Source organism: Calliphora vicina, chromosome 1 (genome assembly GCF_958450345.1).
Source record: "Calliphora vicina chromosome 1, idCalVici1.1, whole genome shotgun sequence".
Classification (NCBI taxonomy): domain Eukaryota; kingdom Metazoa; phylum Arthropoda; class Insecta; order Diptera; family Calliphoridae; genus Calliphora; species Calliphora vicina.
The window spans coordinates 81824010-81851267 of NC_088780.1; the positions used below are offsets into that span (position 1 = coordinate 81824010).

The 27258-nt window shown below is 30.4% G+C and overlaps 1 protein-coding gene across 1 annotated transcript; it reads left to right on the forward strand.

The window, feature by feature from the left end:
• Positions 1-485: 485 nt before the first annotated feature.
• On the forward strand, positions 486-13071 carry Desi (Desiccate). The gene is made up of 5 exons (XM_065499109.1): positions 486-632; positions 5930-6065; positions 6140-6293; positions 6351-6540; positions 12819-13071. The coding sequence occupies exons 1-5, from the start codon at positions 532-534 to the stop codon at positions 13024-13026; spliced, it is 789 nt and encodes a 262-aa protein (XP_065355181.1). The 5' UTR covers positions 486-531; the 3' UTR covers positions 13027-13071.
• The last annotated feature ends 14187 nt before the right edge of the window (positions 13072-27258 follow it).

Consider the following 27258-nt stretch of genomic DNA (forward strand, 5'->3'; position numbering starts at 1 on the left):
AAATCGAAAAAATCCACATAGTACTAATATTCAAAACAAGGACGATATGTAGCACTTAATAATATAATAAATTTTTACTGATTTTCATTTTAATTACGATAAACGTAAACAAACACCATTTTTTTCGTACGCACTCCTTACATTTTCATACACGTATGTGAATAAATATTTACAAATTATATTGTTAAGTTTAAATGTAATAATGTACAACGATTACTTACACACTTGTGTACCTAAATATGGGTAGACAACGAAACACTTAAATTTGTACTTCTTGGTTCAGAGTGTCTGCAAATTGTTTGTTTGTAATAAGTGTCATTGTATTTTAAAATTGCTTAAAATGTCTACATTTTTGTTGAATAGAAATTACTTCAATTTGTATAAAAAGGTTTAACTGATCTCACATTGTCGTCAGTTAACAGCAGTTACAACAAGTGTTGAAATAAGAAATAAAGAAAAAAAATCAAATAAAGTTTTTTAAATAAAGATTTATATTATCTAAAAGGACTCTGTAAATAAGTATTAAACAATATGTTTCGCTTAGATTTTATATCGGTATGTGTCTGTGTATGTGCAACAAATTTTCTATTCGGAAGTGCGAGCGCTGTTCCAAAGTATGACACAAGTGGAAAGTGAGTTGTGGCATTAATTGCAATTTGAAATATATATATTATACGTAACTCCTTACAAAAATATGTAGCTACATATAAAAAAACAAAAGTCATTTATCGGCCTCGAACTTCAAAACAAAATAGAATTTTGGTCATTGTTTTGATTTGAAAATAAATAATTCTCGTTATTTAATATCTAATAGGTCAAATAAGTTCAATAAGATAAAACTTAAATACAATATTTTGAGAACCTAAAGTGCTTTTTGTATCGCCTATGATTAATTTCCGATATTCATATTAATAACGATGGATTAAAATAAAATCAGCAATATATAAACAAATTATATCACAAGGTAACAGTAAATCTGCGTAACAGATTGTACTAAAAAAATATTTATTGCTAAATTTAAAAATTAGATTAAATTTTTACAAATTTACTGTTACCTCTACATTAACGTTATCGAAATAACTGCTATTACTGTTACCTCTAAAATATTGTTAGCGAAATAATCGAAAGTACCAATACCGTAAAAGTAAAATACCGTTATTCCATAAATAATTTTCAATTATAAAAACACATATTTTAGATTGCCGTAAAAATCTACCTTTTGTAAATATATGTATATTTGTATATTTTATTAATAATTTGGTCAGACTGAAATTATCATCATCATCAAAATACCGTTACCAAAGTCGATCAAAATAACTCTATCGCTAAACTACTGTTTCTAAATAATCCAAATTACCGTCAGCTTATAACCATTTCGAATCGGTAGTCAGTCAATCATGATTTTTACGTCATAAACTCAATTTTAATTTAAATTGTCATTTACGAAGAGATACAAAAGTGTTATAAATTTGCAAATAATATTGGTAATTGGCGACAAGAGGATCATAACGTTTTTATTTGTCATTCCATACGTACCATTAAGAAATATTCGAATAAGACTCAACAAAATATACATATGTATATGCTTTTAAGCATAGAGAAATATACTCTCCTGTTAAGGACCTAATTAGAGTATCCAAAACCGAAACCGAAAACCGGTCAGTTTTTTTAACTTTTCGGTTTTTTGACAAACCGGTTTTTTGTTAGACAGTTAACCGGATTATGAAAAACGTTGATACCATTTTTAAAAATATTTATTTATTTTATGGACAATTGTAGAATTTGACAATATTTCGTAAAATATATACAGGCCTGTCACACATTTTGTTCGGAATGGTTTAAATTCCGTAGTTTTTATTCCGATCGATTTTGTTTTAGGTTCTTCAGATTCCGTGTAAATTATTAATTCCAAAAATATATCATAATTCTGTATTTCTGATTTTAATTTCACAGCGTTTTTCATATTAAAACAAATGTGAAGGTTTTGGTACAGAAATTTATTAAAATTTTTAGAAAAACAAAGAAATATCAATTCCACTTTTTGCATAAAGACAGAGCTTTAAGAATTCAAAAATGCTAAATTTCCTAAGATTTAGTACACAATTCTTAACACATTTCCTATTAGCGTCCACTAATAAAAATAAATTTAAGGAGACCTTTTTCATATTAAACAAAAATTTTAATAAAACCGACACTGATTAAACAGTGTTTTAAAAAGACAATAATGAAAAATCAAAATTTTCAAAAACACACTTTTTCGGTTAAACCGGAAACCGGTTTTTTGGACACTCTAGACCTAACTCAGGTGTCAAAAACCAATTTTGTTTGAATGTATAAGTGAAACAACTATCTGAAAACAAAAACAACAATCGTGATTATTTTGAGTAATTTTTTGTTTTTTCCTAGTTTCCGCTCTATGTGTATTTCTCTATATATGTAGTCATAGAGAATACATCCAGAACGGACACTCTCCTGTCAAAGACCTAACGCAGTTGTCAAAAACCTATGTGCTGAGAATGTATTTGTTAAAAAACTATCCCAGAGAGCATTTGGAAGATTGTTTTTTTCAAAAATCACCAAACTAAGTCTTTCTCGAGTAATTTTGGTGATCAAAAACTGATTATTAAGTTATACGCTTAAAAAATGATTCCCATTAATGATTAAAAAGTGAATTATTTGAAAAACAATAACAAAATGTGTTCTAAATATGATTGTTTAAAAATATTTTATATATACATATATTACTCAAAAGTTATTAAAAACCGATTGGAAACTACTCAGAAGACGGCTCATAAAATACTCATAAAGAAGAGTTGCGGGTAAGGTACCATCTTCTCCCGACAAAAATATCAACTACTACATATATTACATATGTGTACAAACTTTTACTATCAAAAATAACCAAGTTATAACCAAAATTGTAACAAAAGTGTCATCAAGTACATGGTTTTCTTAAACAAAATAACGTATACGCTTTGAGTAATTAATTAATAATTAGTTTTTACCTTATTTTGGGTAGTATCCTATTTTTATACCCTTCACCTTCGTGAGAAGGGTATATATAAGTTTGTCATTCCGTTGAGATCAATTTTGTAAACATATAGCCTATTTGCTGCAACAACGTCATAACTCAAAATCCGTATTTTATGAACTGAGTAATACAAAATATGCGCTGTTCTATAATCTTTCATATACCCAGCAAAAACTTACATTGAAAAGTAATGAGTTAAAAAGCTAATATACCTACTATTCACTACTTACACAATATCTTTTTGACTCATTATTTTAACACGGTGATAGGCAGTTAAATAAGTTGTTTTGTTGTAGAGTTATTTATAGAATTTTGGATTTGCAAACAAAAAATAAAAAAAAAATAAGTCGCAGCCAAGAGTCGAACCAACAACTATCCGTTTGCTAGTCTGCTGTTCTACTCACTACACCACTGCTTAGTTATTTTATTGGGCATCAAATAATGGTTTTCACTCGGTAGTACTATATTATTTTCTGTTTTTCTAAAAATAAACGTGCAATAAAATAAATGGGCAAATTGGGAGAAAATAACTGATTATTTGTTTTGTTTGTTTATTTTGTTTGTTTATTTTGTTTTTTTAATTTGTTTTTTTAGACTGTTTTTACTAAACTACCTATATGTAATGCAGGTGGTATGTAGTAGTCATTGAAAAGTAAGCTGTTCAGTAATTGCAAGTCATTACCAAATTTTTGCTGGGTAGTTTTATCAGTTTTCAAAAAAGTCAATTATTTTTTTGTGTGAGAGTGTTTTTTTTTTTGTTGTAAACATACAAATTTAAATTTATATTTTCTCGTAGATTTGATAAGTAAAAATTTGGGTTAAATACTGATTAGAAAGATATTAACCTCTACTATTTATATTTCTGAAGTCGCATGATTTGTTGAAAATTTATTTAAGATAAAATATTCAAAGACGTTTTTCTCGAAACTACTTTTTTGAATAATGACGTTGTTGCAGCGAATGAGCGATGTTTGAGTATTAGGGTTTTAGTGAGATCTTCTGAAATAATCTTTTATAAAAAGAATATAATTTAAACGATTTTTTTTCTTTAGATTTAATAAAACTTTTCTTAGAAAAAAACTCTCTCGCTGATGTATGTATATGTTGGAGAAAACAAAAGCATGATAAAAAATATTCCCTTTTGGATTGTTTTAGATTTTGATTAATTTAATAGTTTCGTTTAGTTATGATAAAAGACTCATTTCAAAAAAAGTTTCGTCTATAGTATAGACTCTATACATGTATGTAAATAGAAAATGTCAAATACATGTTAATTAAATATGTCAGTTGTTATACATATAGCTCTCTTACTTGTTTTTAATAAATTTGTTGCAATTGAAAATTTTTTGCTGTCTTTATGAAAATTTAATGAAGTACCTTTTTATAGTTTAAAAAACAACATAAAAAATTTAAAAATGTATATACATATAAACTGCTTTTATTTAAAATAAAAAAAAAATATTTTTATTTACATAAGTTTTTATTTTTTCATAAAAATTTATATTGATGATACGTTTTTCTGTTTCAGAAAACAACAATTAAAAAAAACGTAAGCCACATATCTTAAAGTGTGCTTTGAAAAAAATTTTTTTTATAAAATATTGTTACGTTTTAACCTTTTCAAAACGTTTGTTTATTTCCTTTAAATAAACCGGATACTTTTGATTGCAAATAAAAGCCGTTTAGTAGTTAGAAAATTGTAACAACTCTTTATTTATTTAAAATGTACAGAATTAAATAGTCACTCAGTGATTTTTCATACACGTTTATAAATTCGCAGAAATACAGACACACTTTATAATGTACACGAATTCACTTGAAAAACACAGCACACTTTAAGGCACTCAGTTGATGTTTATAGGGTTTTTACACTAGCGCACATCTAACATCTACCATCAATTTGCAAAGATGTTAACATCTTCCCATAAGAATTACACAGGGCTGAGTGCCAACATCTTTCTACATCTTTAAAAAATGTTCCTATTTCATTTCGTTCCACCTAACATCTTTCGATTATTTTAGTGTCACCACTAATAAAATGGCATTTATATTAAGAAAAAAATGTAAACAAATATTTGTATAATAATGAGGGGACATTTTATTTGTTTGAAATGTGCTTGTGAAATTATTCTCTTATTTAATTTGATAGTATAAAAAAAGAAAACCAGTCTCAATTCATTTTGTTTTCATAAAAACAATATTATTCGAAAAGCGTCTCTGATAAACTCATTAACGACTGCAACCTCTACCACTATTTATAACACTGCCATCTGCACTCTAGATTGCTCTTTAACTGTCAGAGCTCGTATATTCTAGAGCTTTCTAATACATACGCCATCTGTGGTGTACTTCCTACAATGTTCTTTAACAGAATATTCGAATTCGAATATACGGTCGCAGCAAACCGCGTTGCCATACTTACGACCAATGGTCAACTCAAAGCTTTTATTCAATGTTAATAATGCCCACAGATATGTTACAGTTTGAGAGGCACTGCTATTTGAAAGCATTATGCAACTTTTAAATCAGCCGTTAAAATCGTTATATTTGAATTCAAGTACAATTTCGTAACAATATAGTGTCTTTGTAATTCAGATTTGACATTTTGTTTCAATATCTCAAGTAGTTTTCATTTTATATCGTTATTTTGCATTTTAGGTGACGATGTGTAACTTTTTTGAGTAATTTTTTTCAAGATTCCGATGTACCTCACCGTAGTGGTGAGGTACATCATTCCGAATAATCGTAGCGATCATTCGGAATGAACCGAGTTCATTCGGCCAAGGGCTGTCAACTCAGCAACAACAACAACCGATAATATCAAGCCTATTTATCCATCAAATGTTAAAATATCAACGTCATTCATCAAGTTAATGTGTTTCAATTAAATAATTTCAGATCTTATAACGATAAAAACGAATGGAGTCGATCATTCTATAATGAAAATAAAACTCAACAATTCGAGCAGGACAGCTCAACAACTAAAGACCGTTTGCAACGATTGGGATATACTACCGGCTATGGGACAATAAATGTAAGTACACTATCACAATCCACATTATGTAACACTATTTATTTCTTTACGTTTTTTTTTTATTAAATTTCTAGGGCTACCCAGCAGGAACTGGAATTTCGGCATATAATCCCATTAAACTTGATTTGGGCGGTGTGGTATTAGGGACACTGGTTGGTATCGGTGCCATCATTATTATACCTAAAATATTGAGTGCATTCCATGGTGGATACGCTGGATACGGCAGAAGTAATCATCTGAATTTACTCTATTATAGTATAATTGTATCTTAATTGTTTATTTTAGGTGAAAACGAAAATGATTTGTCATCATTGACAAATTTCATGAATAAACTCGATGATATATTAGGCCAAAATAATATAGATTCAACAAGTTGCATGCAGCGTGCTATTTGCAGTTATGTACGTTCAACCGAATATAATATGAAAATGGGTGCATCTGATCAAATGGATGAATTTATTCATATGATGTCTGAGTAAGTTTGCTAAAAAAAAATTATTCTACAAACTAAGAACAAAAGAAATCGAAAAAACGATTTTAAATAAATTTCATGCTAGGGTTTCTTTTGCATGCATTAAATGTAATGCTTTTTCCTAAGGTCTAATTTTCTTGGTTATTCTAACACAACAGTGATATTAAGATATATGTACTTTGTTTTAGACGTTTTCAAAAACGATACAAAAAATACCAATATTTGATTCTCCAGATATTTAAATTTGTAAAGTCCGATCCGAAACTATTCAAGTGTACATATTATTTATTTGCAAAAACAAAAATATTTATTTTAATTTTAGATCAAGTTGCAGTGGGTGTTGCAGGGCAGCAACACCCACTTTACATTGTGGATTCTTACAGGATGCTTAGACTTTTTACAATAAAATATAAGTTTTTTGAATTCTTTCTCCTTTAAAATTCCATAATCTTTACTTTTCCTTTATAAAAATTTCAGCCTCGGCCAAATTTTGACCGAATATTGGTATTAGACCGATTTTTGGCCTAATTCGGTTGGACTCTAATAAATTATATTTCAATTATGTTATCACAATTTAAACGTTTACCAAGGTCAATATATTGATAAACACCCGTGAATATAGCAAATTCAAAAATATCTTTTTATTATTATTTGTCTTTAAAACTTATTCAAACTATTATTTGCTTCTGAACTAAAACGATATTTTGTAGTTATTCCTTTAAAACAATTACAAAAACGACAGACTTTTCGTTGTGGTGTAGCAACTAGGTCCATCAAATAAAAAGTGCTTGTCATTTTTGTATTTAAGTACATATGAATCATTTTATTTCACAGCTCTATTAAGCAAACCCACCTTCAAGTCATTAATTTAAAAAACTTCTTAACCCATTACCGCCCACTGTTCCCATATGAGTAGTACACCTATTCAAAGTCAGACAACTCTGACTTAAACAGTTATTTTCTTAAAGTAAACATACATGTAACTTCTTTAGGCTCAATTGAGTTTATAATCGAAGACACATGTTAATAAATAAAAAACAAGTGCAATTTTTAGTGTTTTTAATTTCGATTGGGTCTACTTTGCCAAATCTATTTTTGTAATATTTCTGTGTACAAGTGTTTTACAATTCTATAAACTTACAAAATATTTTGTAAAGGGAGTAAAGAAGCGTGTAACACCATTTATTTAAAAAAAAAGTGAAAATGTTTATTAGAAGATAAGATTTATTAGACTGTCCCTAATTGGGAACAATGGGCGATACATGGAAACATTTTTAGAGGTCAAAATGTATTTCTGCTACTTCCGGAAGCTGTTATTTACACAATTATTTATTAATTATTTACATAAGCGATTATTATGATGCATATGATAAATTAGTTATGCCACTTGATCCAGTTATTCAACCAACTGATGCGACGAAGGTAATGAAGACGATTTATTATGTTCAAATATGCCAAATGCTGATTGAGATACAAAGCAACTAGTACAATACGAGACAATATTACGAAAAATTTCCACTTGAACCGATCAAAGAAATGAAAAACAACAAAACACACAACAAGCTGAATATGATTATCGCTTTGAAACAAGTAATTAAATAACGATAGTACATTGGAATGATAAAAACGTCATTTCCATGGCAACAAATTTTGATTTGATACATCCCTTGGGAAAAGTAAAACGAAGGGTTAAGGTTCGAAAGCAAAAGGTGGACTTTAGTATACGAAGACTATTTGGCAATCGGAGTATCCATAAGGAGCCAAAAGTCATGATGGGCAATATTAGTATATATATTTTCGACATGGAAGTTAGTAATGCTTCTCGATGTTTTATTTATTTGTTATGTAAATAAAACACCCCGATGGACCAACTATCATTCAGACTGAATATTGTGCGGTCCAATTTGCTTCCAACAAAATCAAAACGGCGTCAAACGTCATCCGAATAGTTGGCACAGATCGTAAAAATAACGGCCATAATCCGGAACGGATAGTTAAACAACTGCGATGTGTTTTTTATCATTGTAAGTGCCACTGGAGATGTAAATTATGTATAAAAACGCTTTGGGTTTGAAAAACTTCTTTGGGTAATTTCACACCTAGTATGCCCATTGTCTCCAAGTGAGGACACCCATTTTTCTTCAAAGTGAATTAAAAATTTTAATATTTTTTTTATAATTCCTTTTGTTTAGACGTTTGTAAATAACTATATAATAATAAAACAAAATTTTTATCAGCAGTTTCTTCTTGGGCGTTAATGGGTTAATTTGATCTGACTCAGGTTGGAACTACATATTGTTACGTTTTAACCTTTTCAAAACGCTGGTTTATTTCCTTTAAATAAACCGGATACTTTTGATTGCAAATAAAAGCCGTTTAGTAGTTTGAAAATTGCAACAACTCTTTATTTCTTTAAAATGTACAACAACAACAGAATTAAATAGCCACTCAATGTTTTTTATACACGTTTATAAATTCTCAGAATTACAGACACAATTTATAATGTACACGAATTTACTTGAAAAACACAACACACTTTAAGGCACTTAGATGATGTTTATTCGAAAAGCGTCTCTGATAAACTCAACTCAAAGTTCGAATATTCTAGATCATACGCCATCTGTGGTGTACTTTCTACAATGTTCTTTAACTGATTATTCGAACTCGAATACAGCGTTGCCAACTTACAATCAAATCAACTGAAATCTTTTATTTAACAATGCCCACAGATATGTTACAGTTTTACAGCACTGTTACTTGAAAGCATTATGCTACTTTTAAATCAGCCGTTAAAATCGTTATATTTGAATTCAAGTACAATTTCGTAACAATATTTTAAGATAACTTAAAATTAAATTCCCTACAATTTTCTTTTGCCTAGAAACCCTAATTAACAAACATGTGCAGTAATGCTAAAAAATCAGCATGATTTAAGAACTCGTTCTCTCACAGTTTAACAAAAATATAAGTTTTTTTTAGCTAAATACCTGCCAAAATCAACAATACAATAAAACCACCGATTTTGATTTTCTATAACAGTAGTTTTCCCTTAATTGACCCCCTCGTAATTGATTTAAACGTTTAATTGATCAATAACAAATGCAATAGAAAAATTTGAGATTAGGAATACGATAAAATTCCTGTTTTATTGTGTTCTGTTTAATTGCGTTACGTTATAAATTATAACCCCATTTTAAAAACTAACGCAAACAAATTCGCATAATTGTTATACAAAAAAGTCGATAGTTCAAAAGGTTTTCCGGTCCGAAAAAGTGTGTTTTTGAAGAAAAAAAAAACGGTTTTGGTTTTTGTCATTCTAAAAAAAATCGTTAACATTTTATTAAATTTGTATTCAACATGAAAAGGGACTACTTCAATTTATTTTAAGTAGTCCTTCGAATATGCCAATCAATATTTTTAAAAATGTTATCAAAGTTTTTCAAAAATATGTTCAAATGACCGATTTGTCAATGGGGGATTGTGGGTGTTGTGATTTACGCATATTAAAAAGGCAAAACAATTTGCTGTTGAGATGAAAGAAGATTTTAAACCCTCATATGGTTGAATTCACCGTTGTCACGGAAACACCATTTCAAATACTTTTTTGAAATAGTATTTCCGGATTTGCTTTCAAAAAATATGAGATTTGCTTTCATAAGAAATATTAAACGCTGATGAACTGTAGAACTACGTCTAATTGATTACGCTGCACAATCCAACGGATGTTCTTTAATTGAGTCGTTGAATCAATTAACAGATTATTGTATAAATGATTTCAGAATATATGTATATACTTTTGGGGATCAATGCCAATATTTCAATGAGCTACAAACGGAATGACAAACACAATATACTTTCCATCTTTTTGTGATGGGTATAAAAATACGTACATACATATGTATATTAGACTGGCGAATGTTACCAACTAAAATAAAAGTTTAATTCATTCTAAGATACCATTTACCAAAATGTTTGTCCTGGCGTCAATGATTGATAAACTGAGCTTATCCAAGTATAAAAGGCCCTCTTTTAAGTTTTTTATGATATTTTTTCATATTTCTCGAAATAAAACATTCAAATATTGGTATCATTTAAAAGGTATAAGACCTCTTTTAAATTCTTACATATCTTATAATTATTTAAAATAACACTGTACAACACAAAAAAAATTAAAAAATGGTCGGACCAATAAATTTTGATAGTGGAGACAAAAAAAAGTTTACATCTGAATTTCATTTAAGATTTCCCTACTCTGGCATATTCTTATTGTTAATCGGCATAAGAAACCATGTGTTACGAAGAACATTTTTGTAGAATATGTTAACCCTCTAAATCCTCAAGGCATGGGTCTTTTTTGTCCTTTTTTTAAAAAAGAGCCAAAACACCATTAAAACAGGGATTTAAGGGGTTAAAATGTTCCGCAAAAATATTATCCGTGAAATTTTACTATAAGTCCCTGAATACACCAAAACGGAAAATACAACCAGAAAGTCAGAAATAAGACGCAACAAAATAGTGCTTAGGGTTAATTTCGAATATATTAAGAATTTTATTTCAAATTACCCCAAAAATTTAGCATGAACAAAAAATAGTTAAAATTTAACTAAAAATCACTAATATCTCTATTATTTTACCTTCGATAGCTAAATTGGTTAGGAAGTATTCATTAATTACATTTTTTTTAGCTCAAAACGCCGATACAAGTGTCTATTTTTTTGTCTCCTCTATCAAAATTTAATGGTCGGACCTTGTAATTTTGGAAAAAAAATTGATTTTGTTGTATAATCTAATTAGTTAAAATGAATATGTTATAAACCTCATATATCACCAAAATTGGTTTTTCCGTTTTTCAAAATTCAATCTAATTCAATTCGGTTATTAATAAAAATGCTACAGAATAATCCACACACGGGATTTCCGAAGCTTTTTCCAATTTTTAGATTTTCCTTCTAGTTTTTCAGTGTAATATGTGCAGTTTTTGAAAACTTTTAGTTACTTTGTCAAACGTTTATACTTTCGGTGTTCCAAATTGATAATTTATTTGGCCTTAAATAAACACTGATCACAATTGATTTTTCTTGTGAAAGTAAAATTCCATTTACTTATATTCACCATGCTGTCTGTTCTTATTCACTCCTATCGTGAAAAACATGTAAAATTTATGTTCCTAGGAAATATCAATTTCCCTCGAAGGGAAAATTGCTACCGTGATATTCCCATGAACTTTTCATTCACAATAGTTGATTTTGTTCGTAACAGCTGTTTATTGTTTAAAAAAATTCCATCTAAAAATTTCACAATATGAGGAATTTTTTCACATGAACAAAGTTTATGACCGAAAAATGGGAAAAGAATATGATCTCTTTGTGAAATATTGATTCGCGATAGAGGTGATTAATTCGTCTTGATCTATATGTACATATATCGGATAAGTTTTGGGTCCAGAATACATTTTTTTTAACATTCATAGTAAATATTCAAACACTGTAAACATCTAAATGTTATATGAAAAACCTTGAAAAGAAATAGTAAAATTAAAATCGTTTTCGGTGGATCTTTATAAAATTATATTTATGAACTCATTCCATAAACGTTTCTATAATCAGAAAATAGTATAAAAGAATCCATATGCTCATATTTATGAAATATGAAACAGGGATGGAAAAGTAGATACGATGGTACTTTTTTGTTATTATGTATTTGATATATGTAAATAAAAAATGAAATTATAGAAATGCATCCATCCTAATAACCAGGGCAAGTTTTTCTAATATTTTTCTTGAAAATTTAGTTTTTGGCATAATTTATATATATTTTGGATCCTTATGACTCAGCTAGGTCCATCGGTTTGTCTGTCTGTCAAATCTAATATGTATATAATCTTTTAAATTTTCCTATTGCATAGTGTCCAGTTATTTTATGCTTTTTCATAATAACTATAGTAATTTGTAATTAGACACTGAGAATAAAAAACGTTTAATTTAATATTATTTTGATATCGAAGACAAATTTAATTTTCCATCACTGATGCGATATTTTGTTATTCTTTTAAATGAAATTTCTACATGTAGTATATTTCAAAAGTAAATACGTAGACAAATAAATAGTTTAGTATGAATCACATACAATATATTTAGTCTGTTATAAGATTTGTTGTTTATAATTGTGAATTGATTGTTGTGTGGTTTATTTTTATAATTTTGTTTATAGAACGATATTCGAATACACAAAGTTCTTACATATTTATTTTTATTTGTTTGTATATTTTTCTTTTATTTTAGGAATTCGCTGGTCGATTACCTGTTGGATGGCACAGCAATTAAAGAGGCATTAGAACATGGCAAACAAATTAATACGAAACCATGTGAAGAAGTGTATACCAATTGCCCACTGGACAGCAAAAAGGTAACCAGCATGCTAATTAAATTGTTGCCAAAAAAGTCAACAACAACAACATCATCGTCATCAACAACAAACAATAATCAATAAAACTGTACAACATACTTAAATAAATAAATAATATGTATTAAACAATTCGATTTTACAACACATAAAATCCATTATCAATATTTGGCATTGTGACAATTTAATGTTCATACATACATTTATCTTATTTTATGCTAAAGACAAATACATACATAATAAATACATTAAAATAATTTATTATTCAAAAATTATTTACAAATTAAAAAATAAAAACTGATTCGATATACGTAGGATGTAAGATATGAATTATTTAATAGATTTAAGATGGTATTGCATTTTTAAATCAATATATCTATGTACAGTAGTTTGACAAAATAAATATATGGTTTTAAAAAAAATTGGCAAAGTTTTCGATTATTTATTTACATTAAGGGTCCTCATGTAAACGCTTAAATGTCTCGCAAACTGTGCAATCTATGCATTTTTACGCTCTCGCAAATGAACTGTCAAAAAATGTATGGAAATTCGTTTGCACAACTCCGATAAGTTTGCGCGACAATTTAGACTCGCAAACTTGAATTTATTGTGAATTTGATGAATCAGATGCTTTTGTTTACTTTTATTTATAAGAAATTAAAATCAAATAAAATATACAAATTTTGTACATGTGAAAATTGTGTAACTTTGGAACAGAATGATTGGATTAAATGTAGTGTTTATAAAAAGCCGACTTTTTAAAAAAACCGGTTTGTCGGTTAACCGAAAATTGGGCTTTTTTGAAAACCGGGTTTCGGTTAACCGACATCGAAAAAACCGGTTAACCGTCATATATATGTAGAAAACATAAAATGTCCAATAAAGTATATACAGCTTTAAAATTTGTAGTTTTTAGTAGTCAGGAACGGTTAATATTACTATGAATATACAAAAGTGCTAAGTCCATTTTATTTTATAAAAATTTCAAAATTATCTCAGTCAAATGTAATTGAGTATAAATATGTTACTAAATATATAATATACTTGTTTTAATTATTGGTTTATTCATTAAATTTTTCTGATATGGAACAGAAAATGTAGCAAGTCCCAAAAAAGGACCTATAAGATGCAAACGCACTTCTTCTTAGCTGTGATTATTTGTCATTATAAATCATACCAAATAATTAATAAAACTCCATTATCAGATTTCAAAATATTTTAAATTATGGATTTTGGAACGTTGTTATTTCTGAAAAGGACTTTGTACACTAAGCTAACGAAATGAATAATAAAATAAAATTTTAAGAACAAAACACACTAATGAAGTCAAATTGATTGAAAGAAGGTATGCACATCAAATTCAACTTGACGTTTGGTAAAATCATCACTAAGTTTATAATGAATCATTATTAAGATTTTGCTTAACTTCTAGAATTCTGCGGAATTTAATTTTTATAGTTTGATTATGTGCAATTTATTCTAAAAAAGTTTTTAAGTAAACTCATCGTCCTCTACTATTTAGAATCATTGTAAATCTTAAAGATATCAATCTAAATAGGTTTATATTGTAAATCAGCAGTTTAGGTTTCAAATCAGACCAATAATGTTTGTACAATAAATATAAAAAATGCACAAAACCATGAGATTTTTTTAATTTTAAACCTAAATTTTAAAAACCGGTTAACCGAGTGATAAAAACCGGTTAACCGAAAATCAACATTTTAAATTAACCGGTTCGCAAAAAACCGAGATTTCGAAGAAAAACCGGGTTTTCGGTTAACCGGTTTATAAACACTAATTAAATAACAATACATATAACATCTCGTAGCTATCAATTATCTCTTATAGCGTAAGTGATATTGGCATTTGAATAATACATTTTTAACATTTTTACCCACCCTACTCCAGTTTTTTGATGACCGCGGTTTCAAATATTTTCCGATTTTCTCTATTTTTAATTTATAGGACTAACAAGAAATGTATAAAAATTGATTAAAAATAATGACTGAGTCCAAAGTTATGCTTAAATTTCAAAAAATTAAAAAAGGCGATTTTTCGTTATTTTTTTGGGAAAAAGGTGCTTTTATTCTTTTTAAGTTATCTAAAAAAAATTCTAAGAAGAAAGAGGTCTTGAGCTCCAAATCTTCAAAAGAGGTCTTGAGCTCCAAATCTTCTCGTAAAAAACCGGAAGCTCGATTTTGATTTTAGAACCATGGTTTCTTCTGAAAAAGTTCATAGAATTTTCCGTAGATTACGAATTTGCTATACGCTTTACCACGTTTTTTGGGCCCGAACAAATTGACCCACCCTAATGTATACCTCCATTTGTTTCAAAGATTTAACATTCATTCAACATTTTTCAAATTAAAATTTATACAATTTGAATTTTTTGTTTTAAGCTTTTGTTGAATTTATTTTTATTTGACATTTTTATCAAATATAAATTTTCTGTATAAACTTGCACAAAATTTAAAAGGTGGCTTCATAAAACATGTCGCGCACATTTACACAAATTAGAAACTTAAACGTTTAAATGAGTACCCTTATTTTTAATGTTAAAAAAACAAAAATTTTACCTATGTATGTACAATCCATAAAAAATTTTAGATCATTCGACATGTATGTTGTTTTTTAAGAAAGTAACCTTTTATTTTTACTCACAAATGACATGTAATAATAACACTGTGCTCGAATTTGATATTTTTTTTCTGTAAAGAGGAGCACCCAGCGAGTATTCTGAATCCAGTGGAGCTAACCGTAGGTTAGCTCTTGTTTTCGAGATATACCGTTATTTCTAAATTGGAGTAGGTTGCTCAACATACAGTGACTCACAGCTTATTTGATGCAGGTAAAATTATTTTAGAAAATCGAAAATTAGTCGAATGTTTATTCAATTTATCAAACAAATTTTATATAAAATGTAATGATATATTTCCTGTTATAATGCTGAGGAAGAAAAAATAACAAATACCAATTTAATTGAAGAAATATTAATGAAAAAAAGAATTTTCTCCTTAAAATATGCTCACAGCTTAAATGATGCAGTGTATTTGATACTTTCTCTGATAATGAAATACCGTTGCAATGCATTTTTTCTGTTTGACTGAAACGTTTTTTTAATCTGCGCAGTTGTTTTGGAAATATAATTTTTTTTTTTGGAAAAAAAAATAATTTTTTAGCAAAATTTCGAAATTGTTGTTATTCAAAACGTCACACGGAGGGATGGCTTCATACATTTTTGTGCAAAAATTATGAGTGGTCGTAGAGCATTGAAATTTGACACCGAGAATTATATGGTCTAAATTGAGAAAAACATGAAATTTTATCAAAATCGTCTACGCCCAACGCCCACTGCCCATACAATCCAAATCGTTTTTTTCGGATAAAATGTTTCCTATCCAAGCAAAAGTCTAGAAATTTAGCACATACAACAATATGAAACAATATGAGCACGAATGCTAAGTTTTATTAAAATTGGCCACGCCCACCGAATACCGCCCATACAATCCAAATCGATTTTTTCGCAAAAAATTTGTCCTGTCCTAGCTAAAGTCTAGAAATTTGTCACATATATTTTCTGAAACATGCCGAGTTTCAATAAAAAAAAAATCGCTTACAACCAACGCCCATGAAACCCGTACATATGTAGATAAGAATTTTTTTGATATTAAAAAAATTCAATCTTACTTAAAGGTAATTTTATTGCGGAATTTCGGTTTTTTAGTTTATTCAATAACCTAAACCGTTTTTGAGTTACGCCATTATTTTAATTTATTAAACAATTTTGTTTTAGAAATTCAATACATCGGGTACAAATTCATGACGAGTACAAGATCATGACGATGACGGAGAGTTGAATTGGGAATTCGATAAATATTTCTAATATGTAACTTTAATCCTTATAGCTACTCAATTATCATCCTAATAGCTACTCAATTGTCATAGGTACACATCAATTTCTTAATATTTAACCGAATTATGCAGAATTTTAAAAGAATGTTTACATATAAAACAGGAAAAAATAATAATGTGAAGCAATTATAACTCTATTATAGGTTATAAATTAGAACAAACACGAACTTCGCTAAACCGTAACGCGGTACAGTTAGGCGATCAATGCGAGTGAAACGCAATCCCTCGAAGGTAGCGAAAAAGGACGGCCTGATTGCCCTTAAACGATAATGGCGAAACAACACAGGGGAATGACCAACTTAAGTGTGAAAGCTCATTACGATACTTCATGTTATTAATATTGTTGACGAAAATCCTACCATATTTATACGCAGAATAAATTTTCGAGAATGATAGAAAAATAGATTACGCATTGGGTACCTGTACTACATCACATCAGCAATAAAATTTTCAATATTTTATTATTTTGAAAATAAAAATTGTTAAAAAAAATATATGTATAAAAACGCAAAAAATTTAAAAAGTCATTTTCTCAATCTCTGGTTATTTTTTATCGTGACGATAAACTGACAGTTCACATACAAAAAAATGTTAATTGGAGGTTTATCGTTACGAAAAACGATAACCAGATATTGAGAAAATGGAGGTATATATTGTAAACATGAAATAATGCATTGTAAAAAATTGCAATAGCACCAACAACTCTAAGGCTTGCGAAATGAGTTTTTTTATATTTCCAAACATTCAAAAGCAATGGTTAAGTTTTTGTGGACGTGGAAAAGAAATAAACCCCAAAACTGCATATGTTTGTATGCTGCATTTTCAACCTGACGATGTTGAAAATAGGTTTCAGTTCGAAATGGGTAAGTACATAACATTGACTTTTAAAATTATTTATAAAAATCTGTATTGTCCCAAGGGTTCGCTAAAAAGAGACACGGTATAATTGTGAATACGTTCTGACTTATCGCCTTAATCAAGACGTACTCGAAAACTTTTTTGGTATAATTCGATTCAAAGGAGGTTTACATGATCACCCTGATCAAGAAGAGTTCCGATTCCGTTTAAGGTCATACATATGTAATTGGTCGCAACGATGCACAGAGGGATGGCTTCATACGTTTGTTGGCAAAAATTATAAGGAGTGATCGTAGAGCGCTAAAATTTGGCACCGAGAATTATATGGACCAAACTAAGAAGAAAATAAAATTTTATCAAAATCGACCACGCCCACTGCCCATACAATCCAAATAGATTTTTTCGCATAAAATTTTTCCTATCCAAGTAAAAGTCTAGAAATTTGGTACATATATTTTTTGAAACAAAAGAAGAACGCATGCCAGTTTTAATAAAATCGGTCAAGTGGGGCTACATTTTTTTTGCCATGGAAAATCAAAAATAAAATAATTTTTAGAGACTTATAGATTTGGGCATATCCTCTTAACGGTTTATGATATCCCCATAATTTTTATTTACGGAGAAATGTTATATTTTTCAAATACATATGTTAAAGGTAAATGGTATTTTAGGAAAATTATACATATATAAACCACTGAATTGCGTGAAAATATAAGTAAATTTTTGCTGATTACATGGACTTACTTCAATTTTTTAAAAATAAAATAAATTTTTTCTTAAAACTACAAGTGTACATTTCATCTTTAAACATTTCTCTGCAAAACTGCATCATTTGATTTTTGAAATTGAGTGTTTGAAAAATTGACTTTTTGACACCAAAATCCCTCTGTGTGATGGAGTAATGTCCCACGAAGCAAACGTTGAGGTCGATGACACACCGGATTGGGAAAGAACACAAATGTCCCTTACTGGTAAATATAGTTTATATTTCAAACTATGTATTAGAACACTTTAATGATCATTATATTATATTTAGCCTAATAGATCTACCACATGAAGATCGAGAAAGCGGTGAACAGGAACAAATAAGTGATCTGGCACATATGTATGTAAAATTTTAATTATTGCAAATCAAGAATTCTTTGAAAATTAAAATTTTAATTTAGTTTTTTACAGGCGAAAAAAATAAAAATATTAATTGATAAAAAATTACAAGAAAAAGAGATAATTAAATATTATTTTATTTTTTTGCACCAATTTTATTAAAAATATATATATGTACAGTAGTTTTGACTTACCTGCCTTTCATTTAAGAGCATTGTACATATAAGTGCATAAAACTTGTGTTTTGTGAATTTATTTACCAAACTCCATATAAATTTGTTAATTTAAGTGCATTGTTCATACCTGCACATTTTAAGATAAGTGCATAATACTTTTGGAAGCTATAACTGGTTTTCATGAAAAAAGTTTCATTTAGCTGAAAAATACGATTTTGAATAAAAAAAATTATGTTGTAAACTTCTTAATAATTTTAAAAGTTGCTAAATTTGTCGTTATTTTAAGATGGAAAAATCACAAAGCTTCATGTAAATTATTTGCCGTTAGTTGCTTTTTTGGGCAGTAAACATAAATGCAGGTAAGTGCATTAAAGTTAACTGCATTTTAACTTACCTGAACAAAATATCGTGCAACGTTTGTTATGCAGGTAAGTAAAAATTACTGTATTTTTTTTTTAAATTATAAAAATTAAAGTGAAGGTAGTAATGATATTTAAACACATTGGAATGCAATTTTTTGAAGAACAAAACAATTTTAGGAAACAATTTTTTTAGTGATTGCAAAGGAGCTTTAAAGGGAGAGTTGACAATTAGTTACCTTGTTATGTCAAACTTCGGAAATATAAAAAATGAAGCAATTCATATTTAATCTGCTGCATATTTCCCAATTAATGTATCAAAAGAACATTTACGATTAAAATATTAATTTTATAACCCGATTTGGGGCTAGAGTATTTTCCTGAAGTTGGCCTTATATAGGAGTAATGTATAATTATGGATCGAAAGTCACAAATTCTAGTAATGCATATTTGAAACAAACTTGTGTTAATATTTTTTTTTAAAATCTATGTTTATGCGTGTATATTAATTTATATTCCTGATGTGGACCTTTTATGGGAGCTATAATCTATTAAGAGGTGATTGTCATACATTATATAGGATCTATAGCTAATTATCGTCACAAAAACCATGCAATTGATCTGTGCTAAAACATTCAATTATTTTCGGAAGTGGCCTTATTATAAGCATAAATAAGGCCAATCTTCATAAAATTTAATGCTGATTATTATATTTATAACAGATTTATGTATGTTTATTTAAGTAATTTTTGGAAGTTGAAGGTATATGAGGCATATGAATATGGACCGATATACACAAAATGCAGCATACATATCTGATTATTATATTAACAAATTATTCAGGCTCTACACCATTTTTCATTGAAATTGAGAACATTATACATGATATTGAGAAAATTCCAAATGAAATTGAGAATTTCAATATGAAATTGAAAAAATTCCAAATGAAATTGAGAAATTCAATTTCAAATTGAGAAATACCTTTTCAAATTGAGAAAATTCCAAATGAAATTGAGAATTTCAATATAAAATTGAGAAAATTCCAAATGAAATTAAGAAATTCCATTTCAAACTGAGAAAATTCCAATTGAAATTGAGAATTTTCATTTGAAATTGAGAAAATTCCAAATGAAATTGGGAAAATTTTAATTGAAATTAAGAAAATTCTAAATGAAATTAAGACAATTTTATTTTACTCTACATAAATAATATACATTAAACAAAAAACATACATATATTCATAGTCTTATTGACCAACAGGCATATCTTACAATTCCAAAGCGCTTTGGTGGAATGATGTTGTAGCTCTACTGCAATATCCAGTAGTTATACAGGACTTGGAATCGTTAATTAATTCTTGAAGATATAAAATCCTTTGCCCTCCTACATTAGGAGGATTTACGGTTGGTATATTCATCTTTGACTTCACAATACTTTTGAGTTTGGACCAAATTATTTTAATAGGGTTAAGCATTGGAGAATAGGGACTCAATGGTAAAACACTCAATGGTAAAACTTTTGCTATCAACACTTTTGACCCATTCGTTTGCGCTTTCGGCAGTGAACGTACTTCTGCGACTATCCATTTGAATAATGCCTGCGGTACCATTTGCACCTATCAGGTGGATGTCGGGGCCACGGGAAGTAGGTATGTTTCTACGACAAAATAAATTGAAATTGGTCTCTCTATCCAGACCACCACATCTTTCCACATCTGATATAATCGTTAATTTTGTTTTTTTTAGTTTAAAATAATTTATATAATGTTTCTCAATTTTATTTACAATTTTCCCAATTTCATTCAGAATTTTCTTAATTTCAATTAGAATTTTCCCAATTTCATTTGGAATTTTCTCAAATTCAAATGGAAATTCTCAATTTCAATTGGAATTTTTTCAATTAGAAATAGAATTTCTCAATTTCATTTGGAATTTTCTCAATTTAAAATGGAAATTCTCAATTTCATTTGGAATTTTCTCAATTTAAAATGGACATTCTCAATTTCATTTGGAATTTTCTCAATTTCAATTTGAAATTCTCAATTTCATTTGGAATTTTCTCAATTTCAATGAAAAATTGTGTAGTTCATTAAATTGTTTTCTTTAAGCTGGCTACACACGGAATGATTTGTTTGCCTGATTTGTGATTGAAAATTTTCAATTACTTGTGATTTTGTGCTCGCACAGCCCCATTAACAAGTCGAACACGTATAAATCGCACTCACAAATCACCCGTGTGTGGGCAGCTTTAGAAAGACAATTTTATTTATTAAATTTTCAAAATTTTAAAAAATACCGAAAAAGATTTATGTATTTAGACACACGGCAGAATAGAATGTATTCTTTGGCATTATTAGCTGTTTTCATACCCTTCACCTTCGTGAGAAGGGTATATACATATAATTTTGTCATTCCGTTTGTAATTTCCAAAATATAATTTTCCGACCCTATAAAGTATACACTGGTGCATATTCCTATAAACGCACCCTACTTTTTTTTAAAAAGATTGTAAAAATTAAACATGAACATATTTAGGGGGCTACAAATTTGTTTATTAAATTAGTGAATACTTCACTTAAAATATTGTTTACAAAAAAAATTCATTTGTACTTTATTTATTTTTACTTAATTTTCGAGATTAACAGCCATTTTTAAGGGTATTTTCCTATAAACGCACTTTAATTTTGGGCCACTGTACATAATTAATAATGTGTGGATGATCCTTTGTTATGGATTGTTTCAAAAATACGGTCTGGCATTGATTCCACTAATTTTTTAAGCAGATTGGAATCAATTTCCTCCCAGACTTGTTTAATTCCTAGTTTCAGCTCTGTCTCAGTCATTATGCTTTCATTCTGGGCATTATTTGCATAAACTTTACGGGCCATGTATCCGCACAAGTTCTCCATTGGGTTTAAGTCCGGACTACAAGCCGGCCAGTCCAACAGAGTAATGTTATGTTCATTAAACCAAGATTTCGATTGCTTAGAAACATGGATTGCAGCATTATCTTGTTGGAATATGCAATCATCATACATTTTTTCATCCATAAATGAGAGCATCTTCCAACAGTTCGTTATAAATCGCACTACTAATTTTTGTCGGAACAAAACATATTTTCGACTTGCCAACTGCAGAAAACGCTGTCCAAACCATAACACTGCCACCACCGAAATTACGTTTTGACATCCGAACATCGTTTGATCTCAAATCGTGCCAATAGCATGAGTATGAGTCAGGAACGTCTAAATTAAATTTTTTTTCGTCAGAGAAAATTAATTTTTTCCACTCATCTGTCCATTTCATATATTTTCTTGTGAATTTTAGACGATTTTCTTTATGGTGCTTTTTTAGCATTGGTTTACATTACGGCTTTTTCCATTTTATGTTTTCATCGTTTCGTAAAATGTGTGCAACGTGTTTGGAAGTCAATGGAAGATTCAATTTATTCTTTCTTTGCGTGGAATTCAATTTGTTGCGGGTTGCTTCTTGTTTTATTAGATTAAGTTGTATTCTTGTTAGTCTTGTATTTCCCTTTGTAGGTTTAATAACTCCATAATTATGACCTTTCTTCAAGAAATTTCGCACCACACGATCGATATTACGTCCAATTTCTCTATTGGAACATGCTTTGTCGTGAAAAAATTTAATTTGAATAGCGAAATAATCAAAAAACTAATATCGGATGGAAAATCTTATACAGAAGTTGGTCGATATGGACTGCAAAAACAAACTGGATGACCCCGCTAGCTCTGAGGACAAATTGGAGACCCAATCACACTCCAGTATGGTTGGGGACCTATTCTGCACTCTGGGTGATGCGGAGGATGAAGAAGAACATCTTCATCATCCGCATCACCCAGAGTGCAGAATCAGACCCAGAAGACGTCGACGTTACGGTCATATATGATACAGACCATGGTGAAGGCGATCCAAGTGAACCTTCACCACTCTAAAGCAGCTTCGGCTGCCCTGCTCCTCCACATTGCCAAATATGGGGAGGACATTGCTTTGGTCCAGGAGCCGTGGATACACAATGGCGAAATACGTGGACTCAACGCCAAAGAGTACAAACTTTCGTACATAAGACGCATAGGTGAAATAACATCTTGTATTTTGGCTAAAAACCATCTTAATATCTTCATTCTTCCTGACTATAGTGATAAAGATACAGTAGCTGCTGCTTGGGAGACAGATGCTGGTAAGGTGTGACTGCTCTCATGTTATATGACGCACGACCAGGTTGAACCACCACCAAACAACCTGGTATCAAATATGATGTGTGCTGCAAACCATGCCAGAACTCCGGTAATTATCGGAGCTGACGCAAATGCTCACCACACAATCTGGGGTAGCTCAGACATTAACGAACGAGGTTCGTACATTTTAGACTTCATATTAGACTTTAATCTGGTAGTTGTCAACCGAGGTTCAGAACCTACTTTCGTGGTAGAAAATAGGCAGGAAGTTCTGGACATTACGCTTGTTAGTGCAAGCCACTCGCAACTCATAAGGCATTGGAAGGCTTCAGATGATTGCTCTCGGATAGGTATCTGACATTCTTAATAGAATTAGTAGTTGAAAAGGAAAAGTCTTTTCTAAACAGGAGGAAAACCAAATGGGATGATCATAAGCGAATCCTTTATGTTTTACTTCCCCCCTCTGATAGGTGACACTAGGGATATAGAAAGCGCTGTGGAAAAGCTCACACTTTCTCTCAGTGAGGCCACAAGACGTACATGCACTACCTCTGCACGCGAAGGAATGGTAAGACCTCCATGGTGCACAGTGGGGGATCTGAAAAAAAGTGGAAATAAATCTCCATAGAGCAGGTGTTGATAAGATTAAATTTTGAATTTGGGCTTATAACACCAAGGGGGGACCGAGCCCCAAAGTGGGGCACCTCGGGTATATCAAAAATTAAAAATTATGCCAAATTTATATGGAATCTACTAGACGAGATTTTATCTCTTATAGTTTACGAGTTATTCGCATTTGAAAAGTCAAATATTATTTTATTTACCTACCTTGGTCTTGTTTTTTGCTAATAACGGATCCAATTCTTTCCCGATTTTCTTGAAATATAATTTTTTGAATTAACAAGACATGTAGTAATAATAGTAGGAAAGAATTCTTTAAAAACCTATACTGAGTCAAAAGATATGTGCATTCAAACTTAAAAAAAATTAAAAAATTCGTTTTTTTCGCATTTTTTTCGAAAAAAGTACTTACATTAATTTTAAATTATACAGAAAATAAGAAAAATATAAATAGTGTATTTATATTTTTCTGAAAGACAACATTTCGGGAAATATTATAAAAGCAAAATAATATCAAAATTTGTATTATTGCGTGGTCAGAAACGCGAAACGTAAGTCCGAGACCAATCGTCTACGCAAGATCTTGTTGAAAACACCAAATGTTCAGGGTTATATTCAGAAACAGGATGGTATGTGGACTACTGATGGATGTCAGACATTAGAAGTACTCATGGATACTCATTTTCCGGGGAACTTGCCACCAGATATGGCTAGTGCATTCCAACCGAACAATCGGACAACTCCGTCAATCATAATTGACGAACATTTGATAAAATGGGCCATACACAGTTTTGACTCTTACAAGTCTCCGAGCCCAGATGGCATAATACCCGCTGATCTACAGAATAATATAGATCTAGTCACTCCTTGGCTGATAACTATTTATTATGCCTGTCTTGTATGGTCGTACATACCAAAACGGTGGACCGAATGCACTGTGACATTCCGAAAGGAGGGAAAGCGTCATACACCAAAGCAAAAGATTTCAGACCAATAAGTCTATCATCATTCTTGCTGGAAACCCTTGAATGAATCATCGACATCCACATGTCTTTGAAACAAGGATCATTATCTCCCTCTCAACACGCCTGCATAAAGGGCAAATCTGTTGAGACAGCACTTCACTCCTTAGTGGGATATATTGAGAAATCCCTTGAATTCGGTAATTTCTCATTAGTGGCCTTTCTGGATATAGAAGGAGCCTTCAATAATGTAGAATCTGCAACTTGTTTCAGCTCTACAGGATCTTGTTCTGGATCAATCAACTGTAAGGTTCATCACGAACCTTCTACGATACAGGATCATTCGTTCCGAAAAGGGAACGGCAGTGATCACGAGAATGGCCACTAGGGGTACGCCTCAAGGAGGCGTCTTATCACCACTTCTGCTCAGGAAATTGGATCTCATGGGTTATAAAACTGTCGCCTACGCGGATGGCGTAGCGGTGGCAGTCTCTGGGATCCACTTGGGCACGATATCACAACGCCTGCAACATGTACTAAGTCGGTGGAGTACAGACAGTGGATTGAGTGTTAACCCGAGCAAAACTGAACTTGTACTGTTCACAAGGAAGTACAAGATTCCTCTTTTCTCGCTTCCCCGATTAAATGGTGTCGAACTAACCCTATCGGACAATGCAAAATGCTTAGGAGTTATTCTGGTAGTAAACTATCCTGGAAACCCAATACCCTTTCAAAGACGTCAAAAGCCATGACGGCTATGTATGTCTGTAAGAAGGCAATAGGTACGCAGTTGGGTATTAGACCCCAGTACGTTAATATGATACGGTCTTTAAGCCGACACTGTTGAGGTGGAGAATGGGAATGGGAATCTGGTTGGAAATGGCTAAATTATTCTCAGTGCCAATAAACAAAATAATTAATATTATTTTGTTTTCTCAGTACAGAAAAAAGAACCCCAATAGGAAATTGAATGAAAATAAAATAAGATGAAAAAACAAAGTATTAGGATTTTGTAGGATAAAGGATTTCTTTATTGAAGTGAAAAATTGGATTTTTTCTATTACCTCTTTGTTCAGCTGCGAAAAAGACAAGAAGTAAAATTTAGTTTTGTATAAACCGGAAACAGCAGCTTAGACCTTTGGACCAATGACGTTTAATTTAAGGCGAAAAAAAGGAAAGAGATAGATAGTTATCGCAACTATCTATTTTGTAACTACTAGCATTTATATATGATAAATGCTATTAGGGAGAACCCAAACTAAGTCACGGGATATGTGACACAGTTAGTTAAGGCTTTTGGCATTAACATTGCCGCCCGCCTTGCAGTATGTGCAATTAGAAAAAATAATTAAAAGCCCGAAAAAATGGAAAAGCTCAATTGGTCCTGCTAAGATACTGCTTCTGGAATGGAAAAAGGAATAAATTTTTGGATTAATAAGCTTAATTTAGGATAACAAATTCATATATTAATTCATAGAATATAATTTTTTTCTTATTTTATAAGGAATAGTACATTTCAAAAATAAATTCAATAAGTACGTTTGGTACTTTGCTTTTCTAAAAGTGCATTTCGTAATTATAAGGAGCAGGGACCGTAAATAGTCCAGCCAAACATCGAGCTTTGAGCGGTAGGAAAACCAGTTCGCGAAAAAACGCCCTCGCGAATGACCTTCGGATAAAGGTCGGCACCGATTATTATGTCAATAGGAGCCGACTCATAAAATTTAGAATCTGCAAGGAAGAGGTCGCGGAAATTCTTTTTGTACGATTCGGGAAGAGACTCGGATGGAGTATGAATCGATATGCGATTATCAACCCGGAACGTTCCTTCAAGTTTCGAAGACGAATCGAATCTAGATTTTAGCACGATTGGACAAACAGTTTCCTCATGCAACGTAAAAGCTGTCAGATCTAACTTGTCAACGAACTTTTTAGCCACTCGACTAACTGTTGATCCCGAGTCTAGTAGGCACCGAGCATGTGAGGTTGTGGACCCCACTTTCACTAGAACAGTCGGAAGAAGTACTAAGGTGTTCTGACGTAGGATCGCAGTAAGGGAGGCGGATTTACTTGTCGACGGCAAGAGAGAGTCATTCGTGGACTTGGAGGATGAAGTTTTACGTGTCCTG

Coding starts and splice junctions, on each gene's coding strand:
- Desi (XM_065499109.1), top strand. CDS start 532: ATGTTTCGCTTAGATTTTATATCGGTATGTGTCTGTGTATGTGCAACA. Junction 6,066..6,139: donor CCGGCTATGGGACAATAAAT/GTAAGTACACTA, acceptor TTAAATTTCTAG/GGCTACCCAGCAGGAACTGG. Junction 6,541..12,818: donor TTTATTCATATGATGTCTGA/GTAAGTTTGCTA, acceptor CTTTTATTTTAG/GAATTCGCTGGTCGATTACC.